Here is a 26067-nt window from a genome sequence, read left to right as displayed (position 1 = left end):
CGGCATTCACTTCACAGTTAATGGTTAAGTGTCTGCCTAGTTTGGAAGCCCCTCATTCTCTTTTCATGATGGTTCTTTTTAAAGCTTTGCCTTAAAATCTGCTCTTCCAGTAAGCCTTCCCCGATTACCTATAGTATCGTATTTACTTCTTTCTTTGAGGCATCGCATTCCCCATAATTACTTATTACCTGACACATGGACCCTACGAAGTCTGGCTCTGGGGAGCAGGGACTCTGTTCATCCATCCTTGTGTTCCTAGACGCTCACAACACTGGGCACAGAGTAGTACTTGATAAAGACCGCATGAGTTGAACGTGTAAAGGTAATGAAAGACTTTTTCTAAGCTAATTTTTTTAAGTATCAAGTTTTTTTTTTTTTTATCGGTACGTGGGCCTCTCACCGTTGTGGCCTCTCCCGTTGCGGAGCACAGGCTCCAGACGCGCAGGCTCAGCGGCCATGGCTCACGGGCCCAGCCGCTCCGCGGCATGTGGGATCTTCCCGAACCGGGGCACCAACCCACGTCCCCTGCATCGGCAGGCGGACTCTCAACCACTGCGCCACCAGGGAAGCCCAAAAGTATCAAGTTTTGTTAGACTGCTCACTGACCAAGTATCATCAACTTGGAAAATGTGCTTGTGGCATGAGAATGTGGTCTGCAGAACCTCTTCTCACAAAAACAATGTCCACAGCGATGGGTGGGGCTGCAGTAACACCAGTGAGGTCCGTACTTTATTACCATTAGAGACGAAATAGGCTTCCGGGGCTGGTCTGGGCAGCTAACACTCCTCTATGACACTGGTTTTAAGGAAAAAGATGTCATGAGTTCCAAACAACCCGAAAAACAATCCAATCTGAGAAGACATGGTCTGCTTAGAAAATAAAGGCTGCTTATCTTAGGAAAGGAGTTCCTGAACCTAACAATCACGGGAGCTCATTCTGAGCAAACGTGGTGGGTCAACGCCTCTCCATATCTATCTTAAACTCTAAGCCTCTTTTGGGCGCTGAAAAATTACTGAATAGTAGAGTTTGAGGGAAATATTTCAAAAGTACCACAAAGTGAAGTGGAGCCATAATCTTTCCCGCCCTCAAGCTTGGTTACTCTGTAAGGAAAGCTCTGGAATGATATTAGGTGGCCTCCTTGGCCACTCGGCCCTGCTAACATTCACAGACAGGCCTTGTTTGACCAGGCTCAGATCCCTGGGGAGAAGCACACAGTCTCCTTAGAGAGCCCCCCGTGAGTCAATGTTCGAAACTTCTAAGCTTCCTCTGGGCTTGGTTCTCAGGGGTGACCAACATCATGAACCTCTTGGGATAAATTAAGCTGCCCAGTTAAAGTAAGGAGAAGAAAAACAAAAGCAACACAGGGCTTGGGCTGTTCCATCATCAAGTCAGGGCACTAGTTTCAGTCCTGTCTAACTTTTTCAACCTGGGGACTGGTTTCTCAAAGTTTCAGAATCAGGTTGCCAATGATCTGATTCTCCTCTAAAAAGTCTCTGCTGGAATATAACTGCCTACTTAGTGCCTCATTCCTAACAAAAATCCAGTTTTCTCTGGACAGGCTGCCTTGCCGTTGTAAACACTTCTCTCCCACTCTGCAGAAATCATTTTTAGAGAAGGCGGGACTGCTTTCCCTGCCCCGACCCCCCTTTGTCCCCACTGCGAGGGGCTGCTCGACACTTTGGAAGATTTCTCCTGAAGCCTTTAAGCCTCATGGGCCATTAAGCCAGGAAAATCTGGCTTCAACATTAAACGTATTTCATAGTCACAGTCATGCCAAATAGCCAGGTTTCATGTGTAAATTCTTCCTTGGTTGTCCTCCAAAAACTACGCACAAGAAGGAAATCTCTATCTAAATGATCACACCAGCAAACATGGTATCATATGCTTCCTGTCCTCGCTAAGGGTTTAATAGTTCAGCATTGCTAAATTCCACAAAAATAAGAATTTCTCACCTAAAACCAGAAAAGATCTCAAAACACAGGAGCAGAACCCATCACAGCCTGAGCAAAAGCCCATCAGATCAGGGATTTTGTTTGGTTTACAGACAGTTGCTCCAGACAAGCTTTGCTGTTCCATGAACAGAGTTGGGAAGACAGCCTGCTAGAGGGAGTGAGCCCCACAAACGCTAACACTCATGACGCAACACTGAGCCCATCTCACACACATCTGTGCTCGGCTCTACTGCAACACCCAGAATGGTTTGGTCTAAGGGTGTTGTTTCTAAGATGGAGATCTGCAAGATCTCAGTGAACAGCAAATACTCTGCTAGTAAGCCAGGTGCTGTAATCAGACAGCTGCTCCCTAAATTCTGCCACCAGTACTAGAGACCTCAAAGGAGGGCAGTAAACGGAGCACACCATCCATAAGCATGCTTCACCGTTTAAGCAGGGGTGTGTAAAATCAAAGCCATCTATAGAAACACGGGCGGCAACAACAAAGACAACTGCTTAGCTGTGTGGTCTTGGACAAATGACTTGCCCTCTCTGAACTCTGTCATCCCAGTTTTACAGATGAGGAGATTTACAGGGCCTCCTTCAAGGCTGAGGATTGAACATGAGGATGCATGTAAATGCTCAACACAAAGTAAGTGAACAAAGCATGTTAGTTATGATATGCAGCCTCCCTTTGAACTAGAACTCTCTGCCAAATTACGAAATAGAAATCCCAACTCATAATTCCTACCTTATCTTTGTCTACTTAATTACCTTTACTTTGCAAACGACTATATGACCAGGTTTGAACAGAGGTAATGCAATTTATTTTAAGATGCAGCGTGACACCACCGGGACCTTTCTGCTGTATATGACTGCTTAGGTAAGTCAAAACACTTTCTAAGTTGCTGGTTTACTCCTCCAGGCTCTGAGGACCGCGCCCTGGAGCCAGCTTATCGAGGGGGCAGCCAGGCTGTGATGAGTGGGGTTTGAAAACAAAAGACAAGTGTGTTTTGATGAAGGGAATACTCCTGTTTTCTTAAGTGGAGATGGCCAAATATTCTGCAGCAAACTCTGTATATAAAATCCAGCTCAAGAAAACCTCTGGGTTGCTAATGCAAGTTTGCAAATATAGCAGGCATAATGAAATGGCTGCTTTTTAATGATTTTCTATGATGGTGTTTATAAGTGGTAGCTTATTTCCCTACTGAAGCAATTTAATAAGAAAATGGCACAGGAGTAAGAAGACGCAGCCAACCAGTTCCAATGAACACGCAGGGGCGGGGCTCAGCTGGGGCCTTAATCAGGTCCTCCTCCTTGCTGCCCGGGTGCCTGCCCTCCAGGGCGACCTGGCAGGTACCGGCCGTGCCCACAGCACCCTCCTCCTGCCCCCTGCTCTTTGCCTGCATCGTTCCCACTTATCCCGCGGCTTTCTGCTTAGATGCGACTTCTGGCCACGTCTTCTGATGCTCCCACTGGAGGGTGTCGCTAGGGGCCCCTGTCCACCTCCTTTTGTGGTCCCACTGCCAGTCATTCCCTATTTCCTTTGCATCCTCCAAAGAACCGTGAGCTCCAAGATGGTGTTCAGTGTTCCTCACATATCTGGGAGCCTCCTACGAGCGGGCAGTGTTACTTCGGTAAACAGGAGAGCCGAAGTCCCTGCCTGCATGGAACCTGCATTCTAGTGCAAGAGACTAATAAAAGACGGGTGATACATATATAAATAAATGCAATAAATGCAAACACGAGGTATCACCGGGTAGTGCTAAGTGCTGTGAAGAAAAATGAAGCAGGGACGGGAAAGGAGTGCCTGCATTGTGAGAGTGAGTGACAGCGCCAGGACTCTACCAGGGGGTTGGGGAAGGCCTGTGAGGAGAGGACAGCTGAATGACATGCATCAGAGAGGCCTGTGTGGATGCAGAAACCCTGAGGCCAGAGATGCTAGTCAGGTCTGAGGGACAGCAAGGAGGCCGGTGTGGCCAGAGCTGGGAAGAAAACAGGAGAGTTGGGGAGGGACTTCCCTGGTGGCGCAGTGGTTAAGAATCCACCTGTCAATGTAGGGGATGCAGGTTCGAGCCCTGGTCCTGGAAGGTCCCACGTGCCGCGGAGCAACTAAGCCCGTGGGCCACAGCTACTGAGCCTGCAGTCTAGCGCCCGCGAGCCACAACTACTGAGCCCATGCGCCTAGAGCCCGTGCTCCACAAGAGAAGCCACTGCAATGAGAAGCCCGTGTACTGCAACTAGAAAAAGCCACGTGTGGCAACCCAAAGCAGCCAAAAATAAATAAATTAATTAATTAATTAAAAAAAAACAAAAAAGAAAGGGAGAGTTGGGGAGGATGAGGCCTGAGGTGGGGATGCCCAGGTTCTGGGGGCCCTACAGGCCAGGGTAAGGAGCGGGGATGTCACTCTGGGGGTGAGGGATTTGAGCGTGGGAGCAGAGTGATCTGATGGCAGGTTCTGAGTCTCACGTGCCCAGTCTCCAGCACGGCTCCCAGTGAGCTGCTGCATAGATGAATGAAGGCCTCCTATTTGTGGACAGAGTACACAGGCATCGGGCAGAGAGGGTCCCTTTCCCCCCAGGAGCCCAGTCTTGTCAGGAATGATACTACCACCAGTTACAATGAACATGTATTTTTACTGAGGGAAAAGATGAAAATAAACAATCTGGGAAAACAAAGCCAGCTCACAGTGCAGACAAGCAGACACTGGCTCCTGTGTGGGGCGCCCGGGCTACAGATGCTCCCTCACAGCTGGAACCCTGAGATGCCCCGCAGTGAAGACGCCCTGCCCACTTGATTGGGGTTTGCCCTCCACTCCCCCAGCTTATTTGATTAAGAAATTTTGTTGGAGTGTGGGTCACTTGCTTAATTTCATAAAAAAACAATTTCAGAGAAATGAATGGAGGGATCTGTGTAGGAATGTCTCTTTGCAGTGATCAGAAACTTCTCAGCTGCTCTCACTTGTCTGACTGCCTAAGGCTGGAAGGCTGAGTCCAGAAGCTCGGGGCCACTAGGGTTGGACATTCTGAGGCTGGTATAGCTGAGCCCTTTGGACTTGGGCCCACGGCTGGGCTGATCGCAGGGGTCTGTGTGTGTTGTGACTTAAGGCCCAGGGTCTGGGTTCAGGTTAGTGTGAAGGAAGCCGTTTCAGCCTAAGCGAAGGCCCCAGGCCTGGGAGGTATCCCTCCTCCTCAACCCATTTCTGTCTGGCTCAAGCTGGTATCAGTATACAGCTCTCAGTGACTTTGATGTAGCTAAATCCATCTTATCCGGCCTGAGCAGCAATCCATCCTGCTGACCCCTTCTTCCTTATTAGAGCCTTCTCTGCCCCACTGGCTGGTGGACAGGGCTGTCCTCATTTCCTTCTTACAGCTTCAGCCGATTGACTGGTTGATGGATTGGGTGACTGCTTCACTCCTTCATTCAAACAAGTATCTCTGAACACATACTATGTGCCAGGCCATGTGTTGGGCTCTGGAGAGATACTAGTGGATAAAACAAACATGTTTCTGCTCAGTGGGGTTTAGCGGGAGCATCAGTCAAGCAAAGAAATACAAATACATTGCTTGAAATTTCAGTGTGATGTAAGAAGGAAACCAATGGGGCAGCGAGAGTCAGCACAGGGCCTTGCACAGATTGGTGCTCACAAGATGCTTTTGGAGGAGGTGCATTTAAACTGAGACTGAAAAGCTGAGAGGTGCATCCCTGCTGTGAGCTGCTGCTGAGTCTCCTCTTCAGCGGGTGGCCCCCTAGGCTTGGTCTCCAGCTCTCTGCAGTTCTCGCTCTTCACATCGACTTCCATTGCTTCAGTAACTATCTGCAAACAGCCTGATGTCTCCCAACTGCTTTCTTCAGCCAGACCTTTATTGGCTTACTTATACCTACTGCCTTCCCAACATCTCCACCCAGATACCTCCAGATGCCTGAAACTTATGCCCAAACAAAACACAAGATCTCTACCCTACTCCACCCTCCCCCAAGTAAAATAAAATACAATTCAGAGCAAAACCACCTGATCCTTTTTCCCTACTTTTATATTGGTGATTGGCCCTACTGTCTATCCACTGTGCGAACGAGACACTTACGGGAGATCCCCACATGCCTATTTCCTCCTTCACCTTGTTACTGATCCTTTAGCAGATCTTGCCGACTTTCTACACTCATCTGCTTTTCCACACCTCAACTGCCACCACCCTAATCCTAGCAACAATTTTGCCCACCTAGACTTTTGCAGTGGTTTCCTAGCTGGCCTCCCCCATTCACTCGTGATCCACTGATTCTTTCTCTTCACCACAGAGTAATTGATTCAAAATGCAAATTTGATCATTTCATTCCCCCGACCCCCAACTATTAAAATCATTCAGTGGTTTCTTGCGGGTCTTTGAATAAAGGTCAGACTCTCTAACATGGTCTATAAGATCTTGCACCATCTGACTCCTGCCTACCTCTCCAAGCCTCCATCTCACATCTCTGTGCCCTCCAAACAGGATGATCTTTTCTCACGGCCTTGAATACATCTCTCCCTTCTCGCCTGAATGCCGTTTCCTCTTCTATGTACTCAATTCCTACTTATCCTCTGGATCTCAGCTCAAATGTTACTTCCTAGACGAAGCTATCCTGGAAATCCTAAACTGAATCCCTTTGACACACTGTCACGGTACTATGTTCTTGGTGTTATAGCACGTATATAGGTTGATAATTAAACGTAAGTGTTTAATATTTGATTAAAGTCTCTCTCCCCAATGAAATTTTGAGTTCTGTTGTAAATCGCACTGTACTTTCTCTTCCTTCTCCTCATTCTTTTCCCATCACTGCCCGGTGCATGAACATTTCCTAAGATATAGTGCCTCTCCCCATTTTGACTCCACACCCTTTCAACCATAGGGATCTCCTTACCTTATAACTTCAAAGCCTTTATCCTCAACCCCAATCTCTCCAGAGATCTAGTTAAGCATCTCCAAGTAGACCTGAGGTTTTGCAACCTTCCGACTGCAACCCATAGTTGGAACATTTCACGTGGCAACTTACAACATATAAACATCCAACAAATACGCTTCATGAAACAATACTGTCATTCTGTTTTTTTCCTATTTTATTTCATTAAAAAAATTTTTACTTTTTCATATAATTTCAAGACCCATTAATGGGCCACAACCTGTAGTTTAAAACACACCATACCAACACACTGTGCCACATATTTCCACATGGACATTTCTCTACAACCTCAGACGTAATGTATCTGTTTCCCGACTCATTTCTCAACCAAGCTTCCTTACTAAGGAACATAATCATTCTCTTAGTCATTCAGGATGAACATGTTAGTCATTTTGGATTCCTCCTTACCCCAAAGTTGCTGAAACCTATTGGTTCTTCCACTGTGATATGTCACTACTTACTCCATCCTTTCCATTCCTGCCATCTCAGCTCAGATTTTACTGTAACTTGGAACACTGCCACAGCCTTTTTTTTTTTTTTCCCCCGGTACGCAGGCCTCTCACTGTTGTGGCCTTTCCCGTTGCAGAGCACAGGCTCCGGACGCGTAGGCTCAGCGGCCATGGCTAGTTGTGGCATGCAGGGTCTTTAGTTGCGGCACGTGGGATCCAGTTCCCTGACCAGGGATTGAACTCAGGCCTGCCCCCCCTGCATTGGGAGTGCGGAGTCTTAGACACTGGATCACCAGGAAAGTTCCTGCTTTTTAAAAGATGCTAAAAATATAATGAAATGTTCGGACTAGAGCAGTGTTTTTTTTTGTCTTTTTTTTTTGTGGTACGTGGGCCTCTCACTGTTGTGGCCTCTCCCGTTGTGGAGCACAGGCTCTGGATGCACAGGCTCAGTGGCCATGGCTCACGGGCCCAGCCGCTCCGCGGCATGTGGGATCCTCCCGAACCGGGGCACGAACCCGTGTCCCCTGCATCGTCAGGTGGACTCTCAACTACTGCGCCACCAGGGAAGCCCTGCCACAGCCTTTTTAACTGGTTCCCTACTTCCAGAATTTTCAAGCAGAAGGTGATGTATATTTGAATCACAAGGCAGAAAGGGAATTCAGCTCTTTGGTTCCATTTTGACCAACAAAGAAGTATGTCAAGACCTGAAATGGATGTGCCTTCATCTACTCAATAAGCTCCTTTACTAATTAAATTTTAATTCAGGCTGCCTTATGTTTCTAAAGTTCCTATTACAATCCAGAAACCGAACTCCGGCTTTGTGGTAATGGCAGGCAGACTCACCCATGTCCGCAGTGACCATGGTGGACTGATTTTCAGGGATGGAGACAGAGGTCTGGTCTTGGTCCACACTGCGAGAGTCCTCATTGACCTCGTGCTGACTCTGGCTGAGTTCTGATCGCAGTTCTGAGTACTCATCCTCCTCCCTGAGGAAAAAAAAAGGAAGTCAGCCTCCACTGACAGAGATTAAGACAAATCCTTAGAGAATATGTCTTTTAAGGACAAGATAAAGACACTCAGAAAGAAAACAGACAGGTCTCCTCTCCGGGCCACACGGATCAGGATTCCTCTCAGACCACATAGATGGGCACATCTACGGTCAGCATTTGAAACTGAAAGTTTGCTTCTGTGTCAACATCCGTACCTATACACCAAACAAGATTCATCTACCAGCCTACCAGAAACTTTTCCCTTTCAAAGATTTCCTCAGGAAATTAGATTTCTTCACTCCCTCAGATTCCGAGGTGAAAAAGAACTGAGACTACTAGCACTGAGGCCACGGTGGGCAGAAGAATCAAAAGTCTGGTGAATAGGAGTGGCTCAGACCATCACCAGCAGGGTCCCACTGGTGGGTTTCCTTCTGGGAAGAGGACATAAGGAGTATTGAGGCTGCAGCGACTAGAAAACCAGCACCTCATCTGTGCAGATCAAAACCAATGCTCCGAGAAGTATATATGGGTCAGCATGTCTGAGAAATACCACACTTCGTTTCTCTAAAGGAAGGAAATGGAGTTAGGGGATAGGAAAGGAGGATGGGGTGAGGAGCAGAATGGAATCAGTGAGTGAGAGAATACCACACAATGGTCTATTTCCTCCAATTTGCATTTGCTAGCAGGAAGACAACATTGAAATGCAGCCGTGTTTCATCTGCACAAGCACACCCCACCGCCTTCTCAGCCTCTCATGGAGCCCTCACAACCTCTGGTCTCTGAATTAGCTATGGGCAAGCTAAGAAAACTCAAAATTGTAATATCTATTTCAAAGCACACGCAGACCTTCTCACCACACCACCACAAACACCACACACACGCTGGATACAGAAATGGACGGAGCAAAAATTAGCCCTCTTTGAAGCATTTATTTTTGCAAGTAAGCCAGAAAAGAAAATTGTCAAGGGATTTAACTCTGAGGTTGGGAAGTCCACAGGCGTGTCTGCTCAGCCCCAGGGGGAGAGTGTCTGTGAAGAAAGGAAGGAAGAGAAGAAATTCTCTCAACCTGGCATTCACTCCAAGTTGCTGACAACCGGGCGTGGGGTGGGCAGAATGTCCACAGTTTTGGGTGGACCAAGACGGTGAGTGGTATTCATTGGAACTTGGGGAAGAGGCAACTGCCATTTGAAGCTGGGGAGACACATCTATATTAGAGAAACGGGAAGAACTCTCCAGAGTTCTTGGTTCTCTCAAGAAATCAACATCCTCTCAGGGAAGGAATTCAGCTGAGCCCCTGCTTTATAAAGCATTTCTAATAAGAGCCACACAGAAATCTGGGAAGACTTTAAACAGATATAAAACCCCCAGACAGTCAAAATATGAATCAGAATGGGAGTGGTGAAGGCAAAAAATAGAGGTTAACGTTCTATGAATAAGTTAAATTATTAGACATCTGCAAAGTCAACAATAATTAGGTTTAGGAAAGAAAACAATTAAGAAGTATTCTTAAGAGTCACCTTTTTGGTCTAGAGGATACTTGTGCCCTGATACATCAGCTCTCCTTTCAATCAGCAGTTAAAACCCTGATTTTAGTTAAGGGGAGATTTTGTGTATGATGAATGAATTCTTTGTTGCATGGCCAATGTAATCAGCTTCAGCGTGGCTGAGACTGTTTTCCAGCCAAAAAAGCCAGATAAATGCTGCCGCTGTATCTCTGGTATAAATGGCATTTGAAAAATCTTTCATAGCCACCTTCAACCCTCTTGGCTTGGCAGGTCCCAAAACACATAGTGCCTGCCAAATCTCCTGCTTTGTAAAAATTACTTTATTAGGATGGATTTTATCAAGGAGTGAATAGGGAAGGGGTGGGAGAAGGAAGCTGTTGAGGGAAACATTCCTTACTGAGGTCAGAGCACAGACTGAAGAATGATACCACACTAGAAATGTCACCTTAGGCAGAAGGCTTTCAGTGTCAGGAAATGCAAACTAAGGATCCTCATTCAAGGTATTTGATTGAGCACCAAAACAAGGATAGGATGGCAAAAACCAAACAGATCCTGTCTTCTGGGAGTCAAATATGTTCACAACAAATTCTAACCTAAGAAGGATGCTTTGGGCGGACGCAGGAGGAGCATCTGGGGCTGCAGGTGTGCAGTGACCGGGGAAGACTTCCTGGATGAAGCAGCACTGAAGATGAATCTAAAGGCAAGCGGGTTTTAGATAGGTCACGAGGGTGCAAGGGCACACGCAGAGACTCAGAGGGGCCCGTGAACGTGAACATGGACATGTGGAACTTGGGACAGAGGTTCGGGATAGCTGAAACCAAAATGGGGCGCAGGATGGAACCATGAGGCTGGAGGAGCACTCAGGCCACTTGCTGAGTGGGCAATTTTGATCAGAAGGAGAACTGATTGTATTGAAGGAGGCAAATAATCAGGGTTAGATGGCAGAAATAAAGGGGAAAAAATGTGGGAAATAGAGGAATTCAGAGGAAGGAGTAAGTACTGCTGAGAACTTTCATGGAAACAGATAAAATAAGCAGCAGGGACGTGCAGATGGTCTGTGTTTTTTACCTCACGGGGAGAGGCTGAGGTGAGCACATACCATCCATGGTTCAGGTTCCCCCTTATGGTAATCATAATGAAGGTTACAGTGCAAAACAACACCAGCAAACAACGTAAACAGTAGTTAGAGGTAGAAAGCAACCTTGTGAGAAGATCGCGTGCATTTCTGTGTCCCAAAAATGAGGCATTAAAAGGTTAAACTGGGGCTTCCCTGATGGTGCAGTGGTTGGGGATCCGCCTGCCGATGCAGGGGGCGCGGGTTTGTGCCCCGGTCCGGGAGGATCCCGCATGCCCCGGAGTGGCTGGGCCGGTGAGCCATGGCCACTGGGCCTGAGCATCCGGAGCCTGTGCTCCACAACAGGAGAGGCCACAACAGTGAGAGGCCCGCATACCGTAAAAAAAAAAAAAAAAAAAAAAAAAAAAAAAAGAAAAAAAAAAGGTTAAACTGAACCTAACATGAGAAAATTTGTGCAACCCTGTTTCTCCAGCGGACTTGGTAAAAAATCTTGGAGTTGCGTATCTTCGTCATCTCCTGAACATCCTTATCGGCATCGTTCCTGAAAGGAGACTGGAATCTGGGAGTGGAAAGTGACAAAAGCCAATGGTCTCTGGGCCCTTTGTAAGTTGACAGTCAATCTGGGACTGCAGCATTTGCAGAAGACTGATGCTGGGGGTTCTCTCTCTATTGTTTTATTCAGAAGCATTGGTCCATCCAGAGAAATGGAACAAGAAGTCAGAAACACCCTGCTGATCCATGGCAGTTTTACAAAGGCAAGAATTTGAGGTGTGATTTTAAGGCTGCTCTGCGCAGCAGGGTGTCACCTAGCTGGTCAGGGTGTCTAGTAAATGACACAGCACTGGCATCTCAAAGTGACTTTATTGTTTGCTTACTTCCGTGGTGTATGTGGTAACTCTTGGTAAGTGACATCTTATTTCTTTGGGGAAAAAAAATGCCTCCCCCAAGGACACTAAGTGCTAATGCTGGTGATGAAAAGGAAGAAAATATGAAAAGGTCCGAGAAGTGATTAATTTAAGTCAAAAAACCAGAAGCTCTGATAAACTGATAAATGTTGCTAATTGTATGCTACTGTGGCAGTTTCCTAATTATGGAATTACAAAGTTCTCAGGTGTTTTTCTTTGGAACATAAAGGATCATCTCACAGGATTCTAAATGTACATTATTTCATTTACTTCGAAGCATCTGTGAAGTGCTTCCACGTTGCTTAGTTTCGAGTTGCAATGATTAATGCTCGCTACTAGCTTAACAACCAAAAAAACTCAAAAACGCTCCTAAGGGGGCAGGGATTAGATTGTACACACACCTACATAACTAGCAGAGGCAGACAAGTCACAGACTGGCAGACTGGAAGGGATCTTGGTGATCACCTAAGACAGGATCAATACCTTTGTTTTACAGATAAGACCACTGAAGCTTCCAGAGGCTAAGCGACTTACCTAAGACTATACAACCAGTTAGCAGCACAGTCTAATTCCTAAATCTAGTTACCAACAAAACAATAATATGATGGCCTAAAGAAAAGATTTCCTTTTTTTTTAAAGATTCTTTCTCATTATTAGCTAGGGGTGAAATGATCTAATTAGAAAAGGAAAACGTCAATGAAAGTATAATTCTTATCATGCTTTCCAGACCTTGAGCTGAAATACTATGGAATCAGCAGCAGTTGATAAAAATATTAACTTCAGTAGCAGTCTCTATACCTGTTTTATTTTGGGGTGCACATTCATGCCTTGTCACTGGATTGGAGTGACTGGTGAACAAGACCCAGAAGAACATCTGCCTGCCTTGGTAACTGCCAGTCAACTATGTGCAGCTAGCCCAGTCTACCTGAGTGTGCGGTCTGTCTTCTGAAACACATTCTGTCTCTCTTGCAATTAAAGACCGACTTGCCCTGAAATGGTCATCATTCATTTTAAAGAACAAAGATTTTTTTTAGATACAAGGAGGAAAGGTATCCCTTTCAGTTCTCTTAGAGGATCTATAGCAGGAAATAAGTGATGAGTAAATACTTGTTATTTTTCCATACAGTACAGGGGAAGTGCAGACTCATCTAGGAATCTTATGGGGAATAACTGAACAAATGGGACTCTGAAATGCTCTCCTATGTATATAATAATCCATCCTTGTCATCAATGAGTACCAGTTTTAACAAGGTCTGATATAAGATTCACACTCAAAAACTTCAAATAGTGAACAAGGCTGGAATAGGTACCACATAGGAAGACAGAGAGAGAGAGAAAGCTACCTTATCTTCCTGGGTTTTATTTTTTGTTTCATTATATTCTACTCTTTAGGCCAGAAGTTAATCAGAACAACATGTTTTGCTGGGAAAGAAAGAGGTTTTGGTTACACTGTTTGAGATGCAGCAACATGGAGATGGACAGACAGATGTACCACACAGGCCCAAGTGTGGGCCTGAAGATCAGGAGAAAGGTCGGGCGCGTAGCATCGGCACGAGATTTTAGCGAATGGATTATGTTAGAGTACAAGGAGGCTTTGGATGCTACCTTGGTCACTAAATGAGGAGCATTTTGCAGACAAAGCAGCAGAAGGGTCAAGTGCCAATGTCAATGTGACACAAACAGGAGAGGTCAGTGCTTTAGGGCTGCAGCCATCCTGGTGAAAGGCATGGGGGAGAGCCCAGGGTAAGAGCCAAGGCTGAAGATGGATCTTAGGGACAGAGGAGAAGATATGGGACATGAAGGGTCATGGAGGTTTGAGAAGAGTACACCAGTTGGGAAGGAGGATTTAGGGCTAAATGCTGCAAAAAAAAGGGGCCAGGTCACCAGATTTTTCGGTTAAGAAATCATTGGTGATTTTCAAAAAAGTGTCTTAGCTTTTGCTGCTGTAACAAAGTACCAGAGACAAGCTTAAACAACAGGAATTTATTTTCTCATAGTTTTAGACTTTGGTTGGCTTACAGATGGTTGCCTTCTCACTGCGTCCTCACATGGCAGGGAGAGAGCTGGAGAGCAAGAGAGCTCTCTGCCGTCTCTCAGCGGCCATGGCTCACGGGCCCAGCCGCTCCGCGGCATGAGGGATCTTCCTGGACCGGGGCACGAACCCACGTCCCCTGCATCAGCAGGCGGACTCTCAACCACTGCGCCACCAGGGAAGCCCTGCCATCTCTTTTTATAGGACACTCACTAATCCTATCATGTGGTCCCCATCCTCATGACCTCGACTAAACCGACTGACCTCCCAAAGGGCCCCAGCTCCAAACGCTGTCATATCGAGGGGTTCACCATGTGAACTGGAGGTGGGGGGCACAATTCAGTACATAGCAGAGGGAGCTTTGGTAAACTACTGGGGTCGGAAGCCAGACAGCTGTGGGCTAACAAGCAAATGGGAAATGAAGTAGAAATCATGAACTACTCATGAGAGTTGGCAGTGAAAGGTTGATGTTATGAGAGCAGCTTTTGGGAAAAGAAAATAATCTCCTTGGGAAACAAAAGATCTCATGTTTAATTTGCTTAGACATCTTTTTTCCTCCCCCAGATCCGAAGTGAGCTACTGACGTATTTTTCCATTTTACCCATCCCATTATATAATCCCCCCAAGTCAGATGAGCGTTAAAAAAAAAAGCCACAACATACGGTTAAGTGAAAAAGCACATATTACAAAACAGTGTGCGCTATATGATCCAATTTGTTTAAAATATTCATGAATAAAAAATTTTTAGGAGGCCATAAATACAAACTGTTCAGTGTTTATTCCAAGCAGATGAGATTTAGGACACATTAGGCAGGGTTCAGTTAGGAAAACAAACTCCTCTGGGTGTTTCAAGTAGGATTTAATTTAGGTAGTTTCGTGCTTACAAAACCATCGGAAGGAAGGACTAGAGAAGAGAAGGGCAGGTGGAGGCCACCTGGGGCTGTCAGATTTGCCATCAGAGCTGTGGTCCCCTCCAGGATGAGGAAATTGCTGCTGCCTTCACACCTGCCCACAGCTCCAGGGTCAGGCCAGTCAATGCAGGACCTCATGTTCACCAAAGCCTGTATGTCAGCTGCCACCATTATGGCCTGAGGGACGATGGCTCCCAGCTCCTTTCAGCCTTCCAGATCCAGGTGAATGCATCTCACTGGCAGAACCAAAACTGTATCCCAGAGCCCAGCTCCAGTTAAGGGAGTTTGGGAAATAGTCCCCAGGGTCAATCTTCTTTGATTTGGGGGAGAGTAGAGAGAAGGGGCGGGAATGGCACCAGGTGCCAGACAACATCCTTCATGCTGTCTACAGTACTGTCTACAACATCCATCCATACTACTGTCTTTGGCTACTTGACAACCATACACATCCTCTCACATGTACTTAAATTTCCAAATTGCAATAGCAATGACATCAAGCTTCTGTAACTATCCCTTGTTCAAATGTAAATGTACTCACCTTCTCATCAAAATGGGAGACCCAAAGCGCCAACGGTAATTATATCCATTGTTAGGTGAGCCTTCCTCTTCTAGTTTAATGACAAATTCACCTAGGTATCACGTAGCCTAACTATTAAATGCTAAGCTTCACCAATACCAACTCACCTTATATAAGAGGAGAAAGTCAGAGAATAAAAAGGAAATGGCATATATACATAGAAAAGCAAGAAATCATGCAGTCTAGTCATCCTGGAGACTCCGTGATCAATTAGCCATTATCAAAAATCTCTATGGGTCGAATCATTTTGATTCCTACTGCAGCCCTGTGGACCAGTACAAGAGACAAGCCCACACTGACTCCAGCAGTGAAGCGGCATCAAAGACCCCATTTTAATGACGTCAGCTCCCACCCAACATTCCCGACTACCATGGCCTCCGGACTCCTATGTTATACTAGGGAAGTTCTGGCAGTTCAACATTATTTAATGTAATCCTCCAATGACTCTAGTTTTCATTTAATCAAACTGCTGGAGCTAACACACTAAATCCAGAATGCCTGATAGGAACAGTTGTATCAATAAATTCATCATCAATCTAACACTATATTCCTCCCTCCCTGGTCTAGAACACTTAGGCCCTAATCCTATACATATTCTTCTCAAGTTTCTGTGAATATAAATGAATAAAATCTTATAAATCTCTTACATATTTTAACTGTATCTCCCAAGGTTGGATTTTCTACTCATCCCCCTGGGGCATGACTGAATTTGGCTACTTTTAGGCCTAAAGATAAAGAGGAATTGAGTAGCAGTGAGGTATGAATGTATCTGGTACCCTCTACCTGGAATCAGATTGCTACAGTCTCCAAGCAAGGTAGGACTAACTTTATCAGACTGGGAGTGGGAATGCTTCTGCAGGAGGGGAAATTCAGTGGCATCTGCAGGCTCTAGGCATTCTGATTTATTTGAATCTACCCAATGTGTCCATTTAAATTCTCACCATTTCATCTTTTCCTATCAGTGCTTAACCTTTAACCTAAGAGATCTGATTGGCTTTGAATTCAACTTATGTTGGAATTCAGCAACCTGCAGTGTCTGATTCTTGACTACAGTAGCCCTGTGGCTATAAAAGATGGGAGAGTCTTCTAGGGCAGTCACAGAAGGTCCCTGGTTCTCTGATTGTGACCTGAGAAAAAAAATTTAAACTATGAGACTGTCATATCTTTTTCTTATGTAATTCAGTATGGCTTAAATGTGGATATATCATAAACCATTCCCTTATTGATGATTTTTCAGCTTTTCCAATAAATTCTTAACTCAGTCCCGGACTGAAGTGACAAGAAAGCCTATAAGGTGCCATGAACGTACCTGATTAGCATGACAATTCTCTATAGCCTGGATATGCCAGGGCAGTTAAGAGTTCGTCCAAGGCATCTGGCTCCTCCTGCACTGGGTCTATTATCGCATCTCAGGACCTGAGAGCAAACCAATTTCCTGTAGTGATGGAGGCTGGGAGATACCTTGGCTACTAGAGCTCAGAGGACAAGAAGAGCCTTGCCTTACAGGCCCACAGGTCTGCTAGTCTTCCAGCCTTGCAGGGAGTCCCCACCTCGAGGAGGGGCTAGCGCATTTACATAATGAAAACTGGCAGAATTTAATATGACATCTGTACAGATGCAACCTTCCTTTAAATAAAAGGCACCGATAAATGTTTATGCTCAAGAAGCTCACTGTAGACAAAGTGAGAGAGTGGCATGGACATCTATACACTACCAAACGTAAAATAGATAGCTAGTGGGAAGCAGCCGCATAGCACAGGGAGATCAGCTTGGTGGTTTGTGACCACCTAGAGGGGTGGGATAGGGAGGGTGGGAGGGAGGGAGACGCAAGAGGGAAGAGATATGGGGACATATGTATATGTATAACTGATTCACTTTGTTATAAAGCAGAAACTAACACACCATTGTAAAGCAATTATACCCCAATAAAGATGTTAAAAAAAAAAAAAAGAAGCTCACTGTATTTTCACATGAAGCAGTTTGGCCATTATATTCAATTTAAACATCCTTAAATTGAGTTTTCTAGGTGATGCATGATGCATTTTTTTCACAACTCACTGAGTCCATTTGCCTTCACCTTCTCAAGTGTTTAAAAGTGCAGCATGTTTTAATGGAAATTACAAATTTGCCAGTGTACTCTGTCAGCCTCCTTAAAGTCTGCTATAATCATTTCTTTGGGCTGAAAATTCTTCTCTGCTCTTCTAACCTACAATCACTCTGAAGACCAGTATACAATTTAAAAGGCTTGAGGTTCTAAACTGGAATATGAGATGTATTGTGTGGCTCCAATTCAGTGCAAATTTTTCCACAACTTTGCCCTGAAACAGAGGCCCACCAGTACTCTCATCAAGTAGCCCCATCATCACTGTAACTCTCAGAGTTGGAACAAAATGCATCCAAAGTTTCTTCTAACCCAGGACTTCTAGAGGGAGAGTTCAAAGAAGCTGCCTCTAAAACTGTTTTAATTGAGGCCTATACAAACAGGCAGAGTACAAAGCACTCTTTCTCCATAAAAGTCGATGCCAACCATTTGTTTTCCTGAGGGCTATTCCCTCAGCATGGGCAGGAAGATAAAAGTTCTCTTCCTTGGCTCAGTAAGTCGCTTAAGGCAAACCCCTCTTGTGGACAGCGGGGCAGACACACCAACTAAGTGCTGTGTGCAGGAGACTTAGGGGCCAGCTGACTGATGAGGAAGGAAGGCAGAATCCCCAACAATCACTTTTATGGAAAGAAAACTGAGTAAAGGCAGAGATACTGCGGGTTCTAACTCCACCTCTATCTGCCCTCTCTTAAGGGTAACTTCAAAGTAGTCACTTAACATTTTTAAGTCCCAGCTTTTCCACCAATAACATGATAGATCAAATCTTGCTCCTCCCCAACTGCCCGCCTTAGGAGTTTGTACGAGGCTACGTCAATGTTGGTGAGTCAACTTCAAGTGAGCTCAAGAATTTTTTAGATTATCTAGAAGCACACGTGACGTTTCGTTAAAAGCCACGTTCATAAATCTCTCAAAATCCCCAAGGGATGCAAGGAGTTTGTATATCTAGAACAGACCTGGTGAATAAAAGGGCTGGTAGGGATGCTGGTCTCTAAGACAGAAGAGGCTCCATTTAGAACCTGTTGATAAAGCATCTCACTCAACCTCCCCTCATCAGTCAACTGAGGATTACAACTCCCACCCTGTCTACCTTTCAGGGTTACCACAAGGATCAAGGTCAGAAGAGAATAATGGATGGGAAAGCAAAATGGACGGGTTAACAAAGTAAAGAGACAATACTTATCAACTGTAAAAATATTAGTTCCAAGTAAAACATTGTTATAATTCATAGGGGTGACTTCAAGTCCGAAACCCAGGTTACCACCCGGACGGGCAGAGAGAGCGCCTTGACTTGGAGCTGACTACCTGATGGTGGTGCCTTGCAAACGGTCTATCTTCTTATTGAGCTCGGCAATGATGCTGTGGAGTTCGGTGATGCGTTCCTCGTACCGAAGCGTCGTTCGCTCCTGGACGTCCTCATGCTCTCTCATGAGGTGGGACTGCTCGCACTGGGATCGAGAGAACAAGACAGAAGTGCCAATGAGTTGACACACCTACAGGTGAGTGATTCTAAGTTTTATGGTCTCAAACCATCACAACCTCAATGTTGAGTATGCCCCAAATAAACATACACCTGCGCATTGGCCATGAATCCCAGAAGACACAACAATAGCTGAACTTCACAAAGCCCCTGGTGCACATCTGAGTCTTTTTACCTTTCTAGCTCTCATTTGCTCTTTGGGGAAAGGTCCCTCTGCCATTGCGTACTATCCACACCTCCTGTTTTTCCTCAGCCACATAGTGGGCAGATACCATTTTTTTGGAATCTGAATCTTGAGCGAATGGATCTAAAGTTGCATACTGTCAATTCACTTGACTGAGGGTCCTGATGAGACTGCCCTCCAGTTCCTGCTACCTCTATCCCCAGAGCTTTCTTCCCAAGTTCTTTTATGGCTGCTCATTTTTTCCTTTTTACCAATTCATTTCTTTTTTGCTGAAGTTTGCTAGGGTATGTTTCAGTCACTTTTCAATCAAATAATCCTAAATTGTATGACACCATTTCTTATCTGGCTGGTTATCTGCACACATAATGTTTTCCAATATCCTTTCCTACTAGACTATAAACTCCGGGAAGGCAGGAGCTGGGTGTTTTCATGACTTAGCCCTAGCACCTCTGGCACACAGCCTGGTTCACTGTGGGTGACCTAGGCGTGCGATGGGACGAATAAATCGCTGCGTTTCAAGAAGCCGAGGAGCTTCCCTTGCTCAGCATTTGAAGGATTAAGAAGCAGCAGATGCTATAAAAACATTTTTGCATCTTGAGTTTAAATCCTAAGGAACCGGGGCTTCCCTGGTGGCGTTGAGAATCTGCCTGCCAATGCAGGGGACATGGGTTCGAGCCCTGGTCTGGGAAGATCCCACATGCCGCGGAGCAACTAGGCCCGTGAGCCACACTACTGAGCCTGCGCGTCTGGAGCCTGTGCTCCGCAACAAGAGAGGCCGCGATAGTGAGAGGCCCGCGCACTGCGATGAAGAGTGGCCCCCACTTGCCACAACTAGAGAAAGCCCTCGCACAGAAACGAAGACCCAACGCAGCCAAAAATAAATTAATTAATAAACTCCTACCCTCAACATCTTAAAAAAAAAAAAAAGTTCAAATCCTAAGGAAACTGTTCATCTCCTTCACTTCTCTCCCTCCTCCTCAACCCCCAACCAGTCATTGTACATTTAATCTCATTTACATAATAATAAAACACTAGTCAGCAACAGAACAAGGAGTCAACCTTCTGCCCCTGTCTACTGGGTTCAGTCCCGATGAATTTCCTGTCCAGCGGAGGAATTTTAACTTCATTTTTGGCAAGGTTTTCCTAACGCCAAGAGCCACACGTACTTGCCAGCTTTGCACTTTCAGGGCTGGGGGCAGGCGGGCAAGGTAAGGCTTCTCACCCACCACGTCCAATGTCCTCCCTGTCCCTAAATCTGCCAGGCTTCCAATGGTGTAACCCAGAAGCTACTGGGCAGGGACACAAAGCCTTCAGAACAGACTGCTACCTGAAACAGAAGTACTCAGCAAAGTATGATAAATACGTTGGTATAAATCATGGCAGGGACCATACCTATGAATAACAGCTTGATCACTACGAATGTAGTAACTTCCCGGGTGCTGCTCAGAGCTCCAGAAATAAGACTGGAGAGGAACCTGTACCACAGACCTTTGTGAGATGGTGACTTTCAGAGAAACTGTGATGTGAACTTCTGTTCTTAGTGACAACCCAAAACGTCAAATAACCTCCACTCAAGGTCCAACACACAGGAAGTAAGTGGAACCAGAGGCCAGGAGGAAGGACAAGTGAAAGTCCCATCTACATGGAAGCTTTCCTAACCAGAGCAAAACCCCGACAGGCCACAAATACCCTTCCCATGAAGTTATGCCTTTTCACCTGTGATCCATCACACTTTAAGAGGAACAACAGAAGTCCACAAAATGACAGTGTCTCACAGATAGTACCTGTCAGTAAATGAAAAAGCTCCTTATTTCTCTCCATAAGCAGAATACTGCTTTTCTCCATCCCCGCAGAATATCTATGAGCTTTTATCACTAGTCTTTTTTCCCATCTTCAAATTGTGTATGTGAGTGTGTGTGTGCACATGTGCACGCATGCACCTGCATGTGTGTAGTATGTGTATGTGCGTATGTAGCTGACGCTCTCACGAAGGTCACCAGTTCCAGATCTTACAATAGTTATGAGATGATGCCCGGTCTGACCTTGATCTTGTGGATGCCATGACTCCTACTACTTTGTCATCTCGCTGGTTCCTGCTCTGGGGTTTCCCATATTCAGTTCTCTAGGGCTATAAACTGCTGTGAAACGCTTCCCCTTACAAACTCCACGAGCTCTCACTCTCCCTGAAATTCCCCACTTATTCCTCCTCCTTCAGTCTTTACAGGTCAACAGGCCGCCACCACCACCGAGGCAGACAAGAAACTGCAAAATCCACTTAAAAATGAAGATGTGTGTTTATTCAAGAAAAAGGCACAGGATCAACTGATAACCACCAAGCCCACTCTAGGTGTCCCTGTTGGCTGTTAAGAGCTATCTGAGAGGTGAGCTCCTATGGGGCTGCCTGGCTTGCAGGGAGATCAGATGGTTGGTACCCAGATAACGAGAGCATGAGAGCTGGTGTCATACCATCTTCCCCCTGCCTCTAACTGGAAAGTCCGCCTGGAGGGTATGAGTATGAACAAGACTCAACAGGAAGCCCGATAATTCAGTCAGACAGAACAGCGCTTGCAGCTGAAAGGATAAAAAAGATCCATAATCTCTATTTGGAACTTAGGAGTTCATCTGGGAGTAGCAACAAGAACGTCTTAGAGGAAAAAATTTCTCAGCTGAAGGCAAAGGTTACATCCCCATATTTTTCCATATGTATGTTTTTTCACAATGGTGGAAAGCCTCTATAATCTAATACTTCCTCTAAAATAATAGATATATCTTGATTTCCTAAACTATGACACGGTGCTAGGTGCCATAGGGAGGGTCACTATGACACCTACCGTGAAGGGAAATGTGGTCGCAGCTTCCAAGCAGACTTCTCTGCTGGTACATAAGAAACATGGACAGAATTGGAGGGGTCGGGGGGAAGAAGAGATGATAGAATGGTGCCCTAGAGATTCTTTTCCCAGGGAAAAGAGAATACTGGAAAATAATTATCGAAACTCCTAGCCTCCAGATCAATGAATGACTGAGAAGACATAGCTCATAGTTGATTTGATGTTACAAACCAAAATCCCCTTGAGGTATCTCATTAAACACGCTTCACCCATTCCATGCACACTCATCATGCCCAGCCAAAGTTGAGCGGAAGCGTTGCTCTCCAAGCTGAATGAAGAAATCCCTTGAGCTTTTCCAAGCTGTGGTGCATCAATTCCCACAAGGACAACAGTGCAGGACGAAACAAGCCATCACCTGCAGGAGCCTAAAGAACTCAAAAAAACACTCTTGTTAAACAGCTCCCATTAAACTGCACAAGACCAAGCCCAGGAATGGGGCACGTCAGTGTGTTAAAAGTGGCAGATGAGTGGGGAGCACTCAGGACAGACAAAGCCATATTCTGTGAGCAGTCAGTGCCTTCCTGCCCTGGCGGCCTCCCACACAAGCAGGACTGGCCTGTTAAAATGAGGCCCAGTTCAAGTATCACACTGCCCATGCCTCTCACTAACCTGAGTTTCCGAGAGCGTTTTTTAACCCAGGAGGCTATGTGATTTCCGGTATTCTGCTTCCCAAGGACACAGGCTAGGTCAAGCTGTATACTGCACCTCCATATGAGAGTCACTTATGGGCAGGTATTCCAGTAAAGCCTCATTTAAGAAGGTAATATAACAATGACAACCAAACAGGAAAAAGAGTATTACTCCTATTACCACTTAACATTTGCACAAAATTTTCAATTTTAAGTTACAAATTTAAGTACATTATAGAAAATTTTAAAGACTGATAAAAAGACATCTACTTTTTCATAATCCATTAACAAGATCCTTTTTCAAATGGTGTTCATTTTTCTCCAGTATTTTCTTATGTATGTGGGGCACTGCCAGGACCACCATAAGGGATGCACATAACATAAGCATGAGCACCAAGGTGGCAGCCTGCAAGGGCGTTTACCAAGACTCTGGTTCACCTGCATCCATGCACGTGGAGGAATATTTCTCCTCCCCCATGAAGCTGAATAAGGCCATGTGACTTGCTTGTCCAGCAAGATATGAGTGAATATACACCATTTTTGCCTAGAAGCCTTTAAGTGCTTCTGCAGGCTTCCCCATATTCTCTTCCCCTGGGCAACACTCCACATGGTAGAGGCTATCAGCTTGGGAGGCTGGACAATGCAGCAGAGTTTCCTGCCAGTCCCAGTGAGCTCCCAGCAAGAAGCCAAAAAATAAACCTTTGATAATTTAAGCCACTGAACATTTGGGGTTATTTGTTATCATTGCATATCCTGATGATACAACCACTTTACAGATGAAAACAGAGCAAATGCACAGGGACTATTTATTAAAACCCAGAGAGCAAACAGAATGCTCTGCAAAGCCCTCAGAGTCCTGTGTATGCCATCAAGGGGCTGAGGCTGTTGTAGCCACAGCCTTCTCGCCTCTACTCCCTTCCAGCTCCCTGAGCTGTGGGCTTAACTCCTCCTTACCATTTACCTAAAGACCTCAAGTGGCAGCAGAGTGATCCCCCCTTGGTCTCTTACCCTGACCCACCTCTGGTGAACTCCAGGAAACACGAACATTATGCCTTACAATACCAGAGGAGAGTTAGGAAACCCCAATAGGTCTCTCCTCAACCCCCTGGGAGCACCGAAATAGAAAAGTAGACATAAGGGGGTATAAAGCAGGGAATTCTAAGTCCCTCCAGCTCCCATCAAGCCAGCTTTAGCTACCAAAGTCAATTACTCAGCAACAACTTTCTGAACAGAAAGCAATGGCAGCTTCTTCCAGCAAAACTTGCAGATGAGGGATTACTTTCACCTCCTTACTGTATAGAAACATCTCACATAATTTCAGCTGAGCAAAATAAGAAATGGTCTTAAACAACATGCTACTGCTTTTTTTTCTTCTATTATTACAGAGAATTTTACCCAGGGTCCTCCAACCTATACTGCATTTTTGACTGATCCTACAGTACAGCAAAGCCAGAAAGCCTAAGCTTGCAGCATGTTGCCTGCCATGAATTTCTGGAGGTCAGTATCATTAGGAAGCTGGATTTCTCCTGCAACTACAGACTTTCAGTTTGAAAGGCAAAGGAAAAAAAAAAAAAAGACTGGGATTAGATAGGATGGAATTTTGCCTTTCCTGAATTTCATGTGGAGCTTAATACATACCCTGAGCTTTTTCTCTAGGTTTCCACTCTCCTATCATGATGATGAAGCAAATTTAAAATCTATATAAATACTTGTCTCAAGCCACATAAAGGAGTGAAACTGCCTATATGCAAAAATGTTCAATAAAAGCAAGAAATACCATCATTACAACCACTAAGAATAAAACCCTTTAGGCTCATCTCTGCAATTGGTGCAATCCAGGGATAAAGCTGTGAGTCAGCCTTGAGACAGACTGGCCTGAGAACTTGAGCCCTTGTTGGAAAAACCCTGTGTAATGCGGTGATGCTAAGAAGCTTTATGGCTTTGTTAATGTTCTTCACTGGGTTTTATCTTATTCCACAGAGGCCACTGATCTTTAATCATCACATTAGTCTCAGCTGTCAAACCTAAGGGTATTAGAAACTCCATTCTTGAAAAATGCAATGCCATCATTCATTCGTTAACCCTCTCAACCATCGTGGGAGGAGGGTCGGCACCACTCCCTTTTAAAATACGCTAAGAAGTTATGCTACTTTCTCAGGGTCACATTGGATTGATTACAAGTAATACCACCCAGGATATTTCTACCCTCATTCGAAGTCCTTGCCCAGGTTCTCCTGAGGGGTAGGGTGGGGAACCAAGCCAACTAAACAAAGAGGCTCAGCACAAATGGAAACCTCATTGACAAAACAAAACAGCTAGAGCAGTGTACGGAAGAGTATAAACAAATAAGGAAGGAATGGGGGGAAGGAGATCTGGCAAAGAGAAGGCATCCATACTACCTCTGTAAGTATCTCATACAAGAGAAAGATTAAAGAAAACACTTTCTCCGTTACATTTAATGAAAACTATATTTGTCTCCTTCCTAAAAGTCAAGCAGTAGAAAATTCAGAACACTTGCTATCTAAAGATAGAGAGCTTAGAAATAGAAGGTATACTGTATTATGACTGACCAATTTCAAAGGGGCTCAGAAGCTTGTTTTGATATATCTCCTTCTGTAGTACTTTTTAAAAATGCAGTTACTGAAAATAATTGTTGGTATTAAACGCAAAGAAAATATGCTGAAAGCATCAAATCAGTACCGTATATAACCTTCGCCACTTTCCCACCAGGCTGTTCCCCAAGAAGGTGTTTAGTGTTGGTGCAAATCGCATGCGCGGGTCTGAGCACCTGTTTGATTTGGGAGGGTAGATACTTAAACCAAATTAACCTGTGCCCTATTCCCCACCCTCTTTGAGATCCCCAGGGCAGCCTGGGCAGCTTAAAAAACAATATAGGACTAGTACAGCTATGGATTCCCACAAAACCTAGATTCATACCCTGACTTTAGGTGCTTTCTAGCTCCATAATCTCAGGAAAGATATTCAAATTCCCTAAACCTCACAATTTCTTCATTTGTAGATGGGAATGTTAAGGTTTTCTCATCACAGGTCATTATGAGAACTCAGTGAGATAAAGCATGCGGAATGCTTGCTATACTGCCTGGCACAAAACAGAGCTAAGAAGTGTGGCGATCATCACTACTGCAGGCTAATAGTGGCACTGTTCATCAGATCTCCCAGGAAGCTGTGATGGACAGACTCCGAGGTGACCATATGATTCCTGTGTCTCCTTGGTGTGATTACCATCTCACTGAATCTGGGTGGGACGTGTGACTGCCTTTAACTGACACAATGTGGCAAAGGTGATGGGATGTCTCTCCCATAATTGCATTACATCATATAAGACTGTCTTGCCAGAAGATTTATTCTAGAATCTTTCTCTCCATTGCTGGCTTTGAGGAAGCAAGCTGCCATGAATTCTACAACCACAGAGAAATTCTGCTAATGACGTGAGTGAGCCTGGAGGTGAACTCTTTCC

The 26067-nt window shown here is 45.2% G+C and overlaps 1 protein-coding gene across 2 annotated transcripts in view; it reads right to left on the bottom strand.

The window, feature by feature from the left end:
* The window catches only part of MCC (MCC regulator of Wnt signaling pathway), a 447124-nt gene that overhangs the window by 80729 nt on the left and 340328 nt on the right, over positions 1 to 26067 (bottom strand). For both annotated transcript variants that reach the window (XM_007451192.1, XM_007451193.1), the window contains 2 exons: positions 18714 to 18856; positions 8160 to 8302 (listed from right to left, as the gene is read on the bottom strand). In XM_007451192.1, the coding sequence (XP_007451254.1) occupies positions 8160 to 8302; positions 18714 to 18856 (286 nt within the window). The remainder of the gene's footprint in view (positions 1 to 8159; positions 8303 to 18713; positions 18857 to 26067) is intronic.

This window comes from Lipotes vexillifer, unplaced genomic scaffold (genome assembly GCF_000442215.2).
Source record: "Lipotes vexillifer unplaced genomic scaffold, Lipotes_vexillifer_v1.1 scaffold91, whole genome shotgun sequence".
Classification (NCBI taxonomy): domain Eukaryota; kingdom Metazoa; phylum Chordata; class Mammalia; order Artiodactyla; family Lipotidae; genus Lipotes; species Lipotes vexillifer.
Note: the sequence above shows the minus strand (reverse complement) of the source record. Positions and strands in the feature narration are given on the sequence as shown.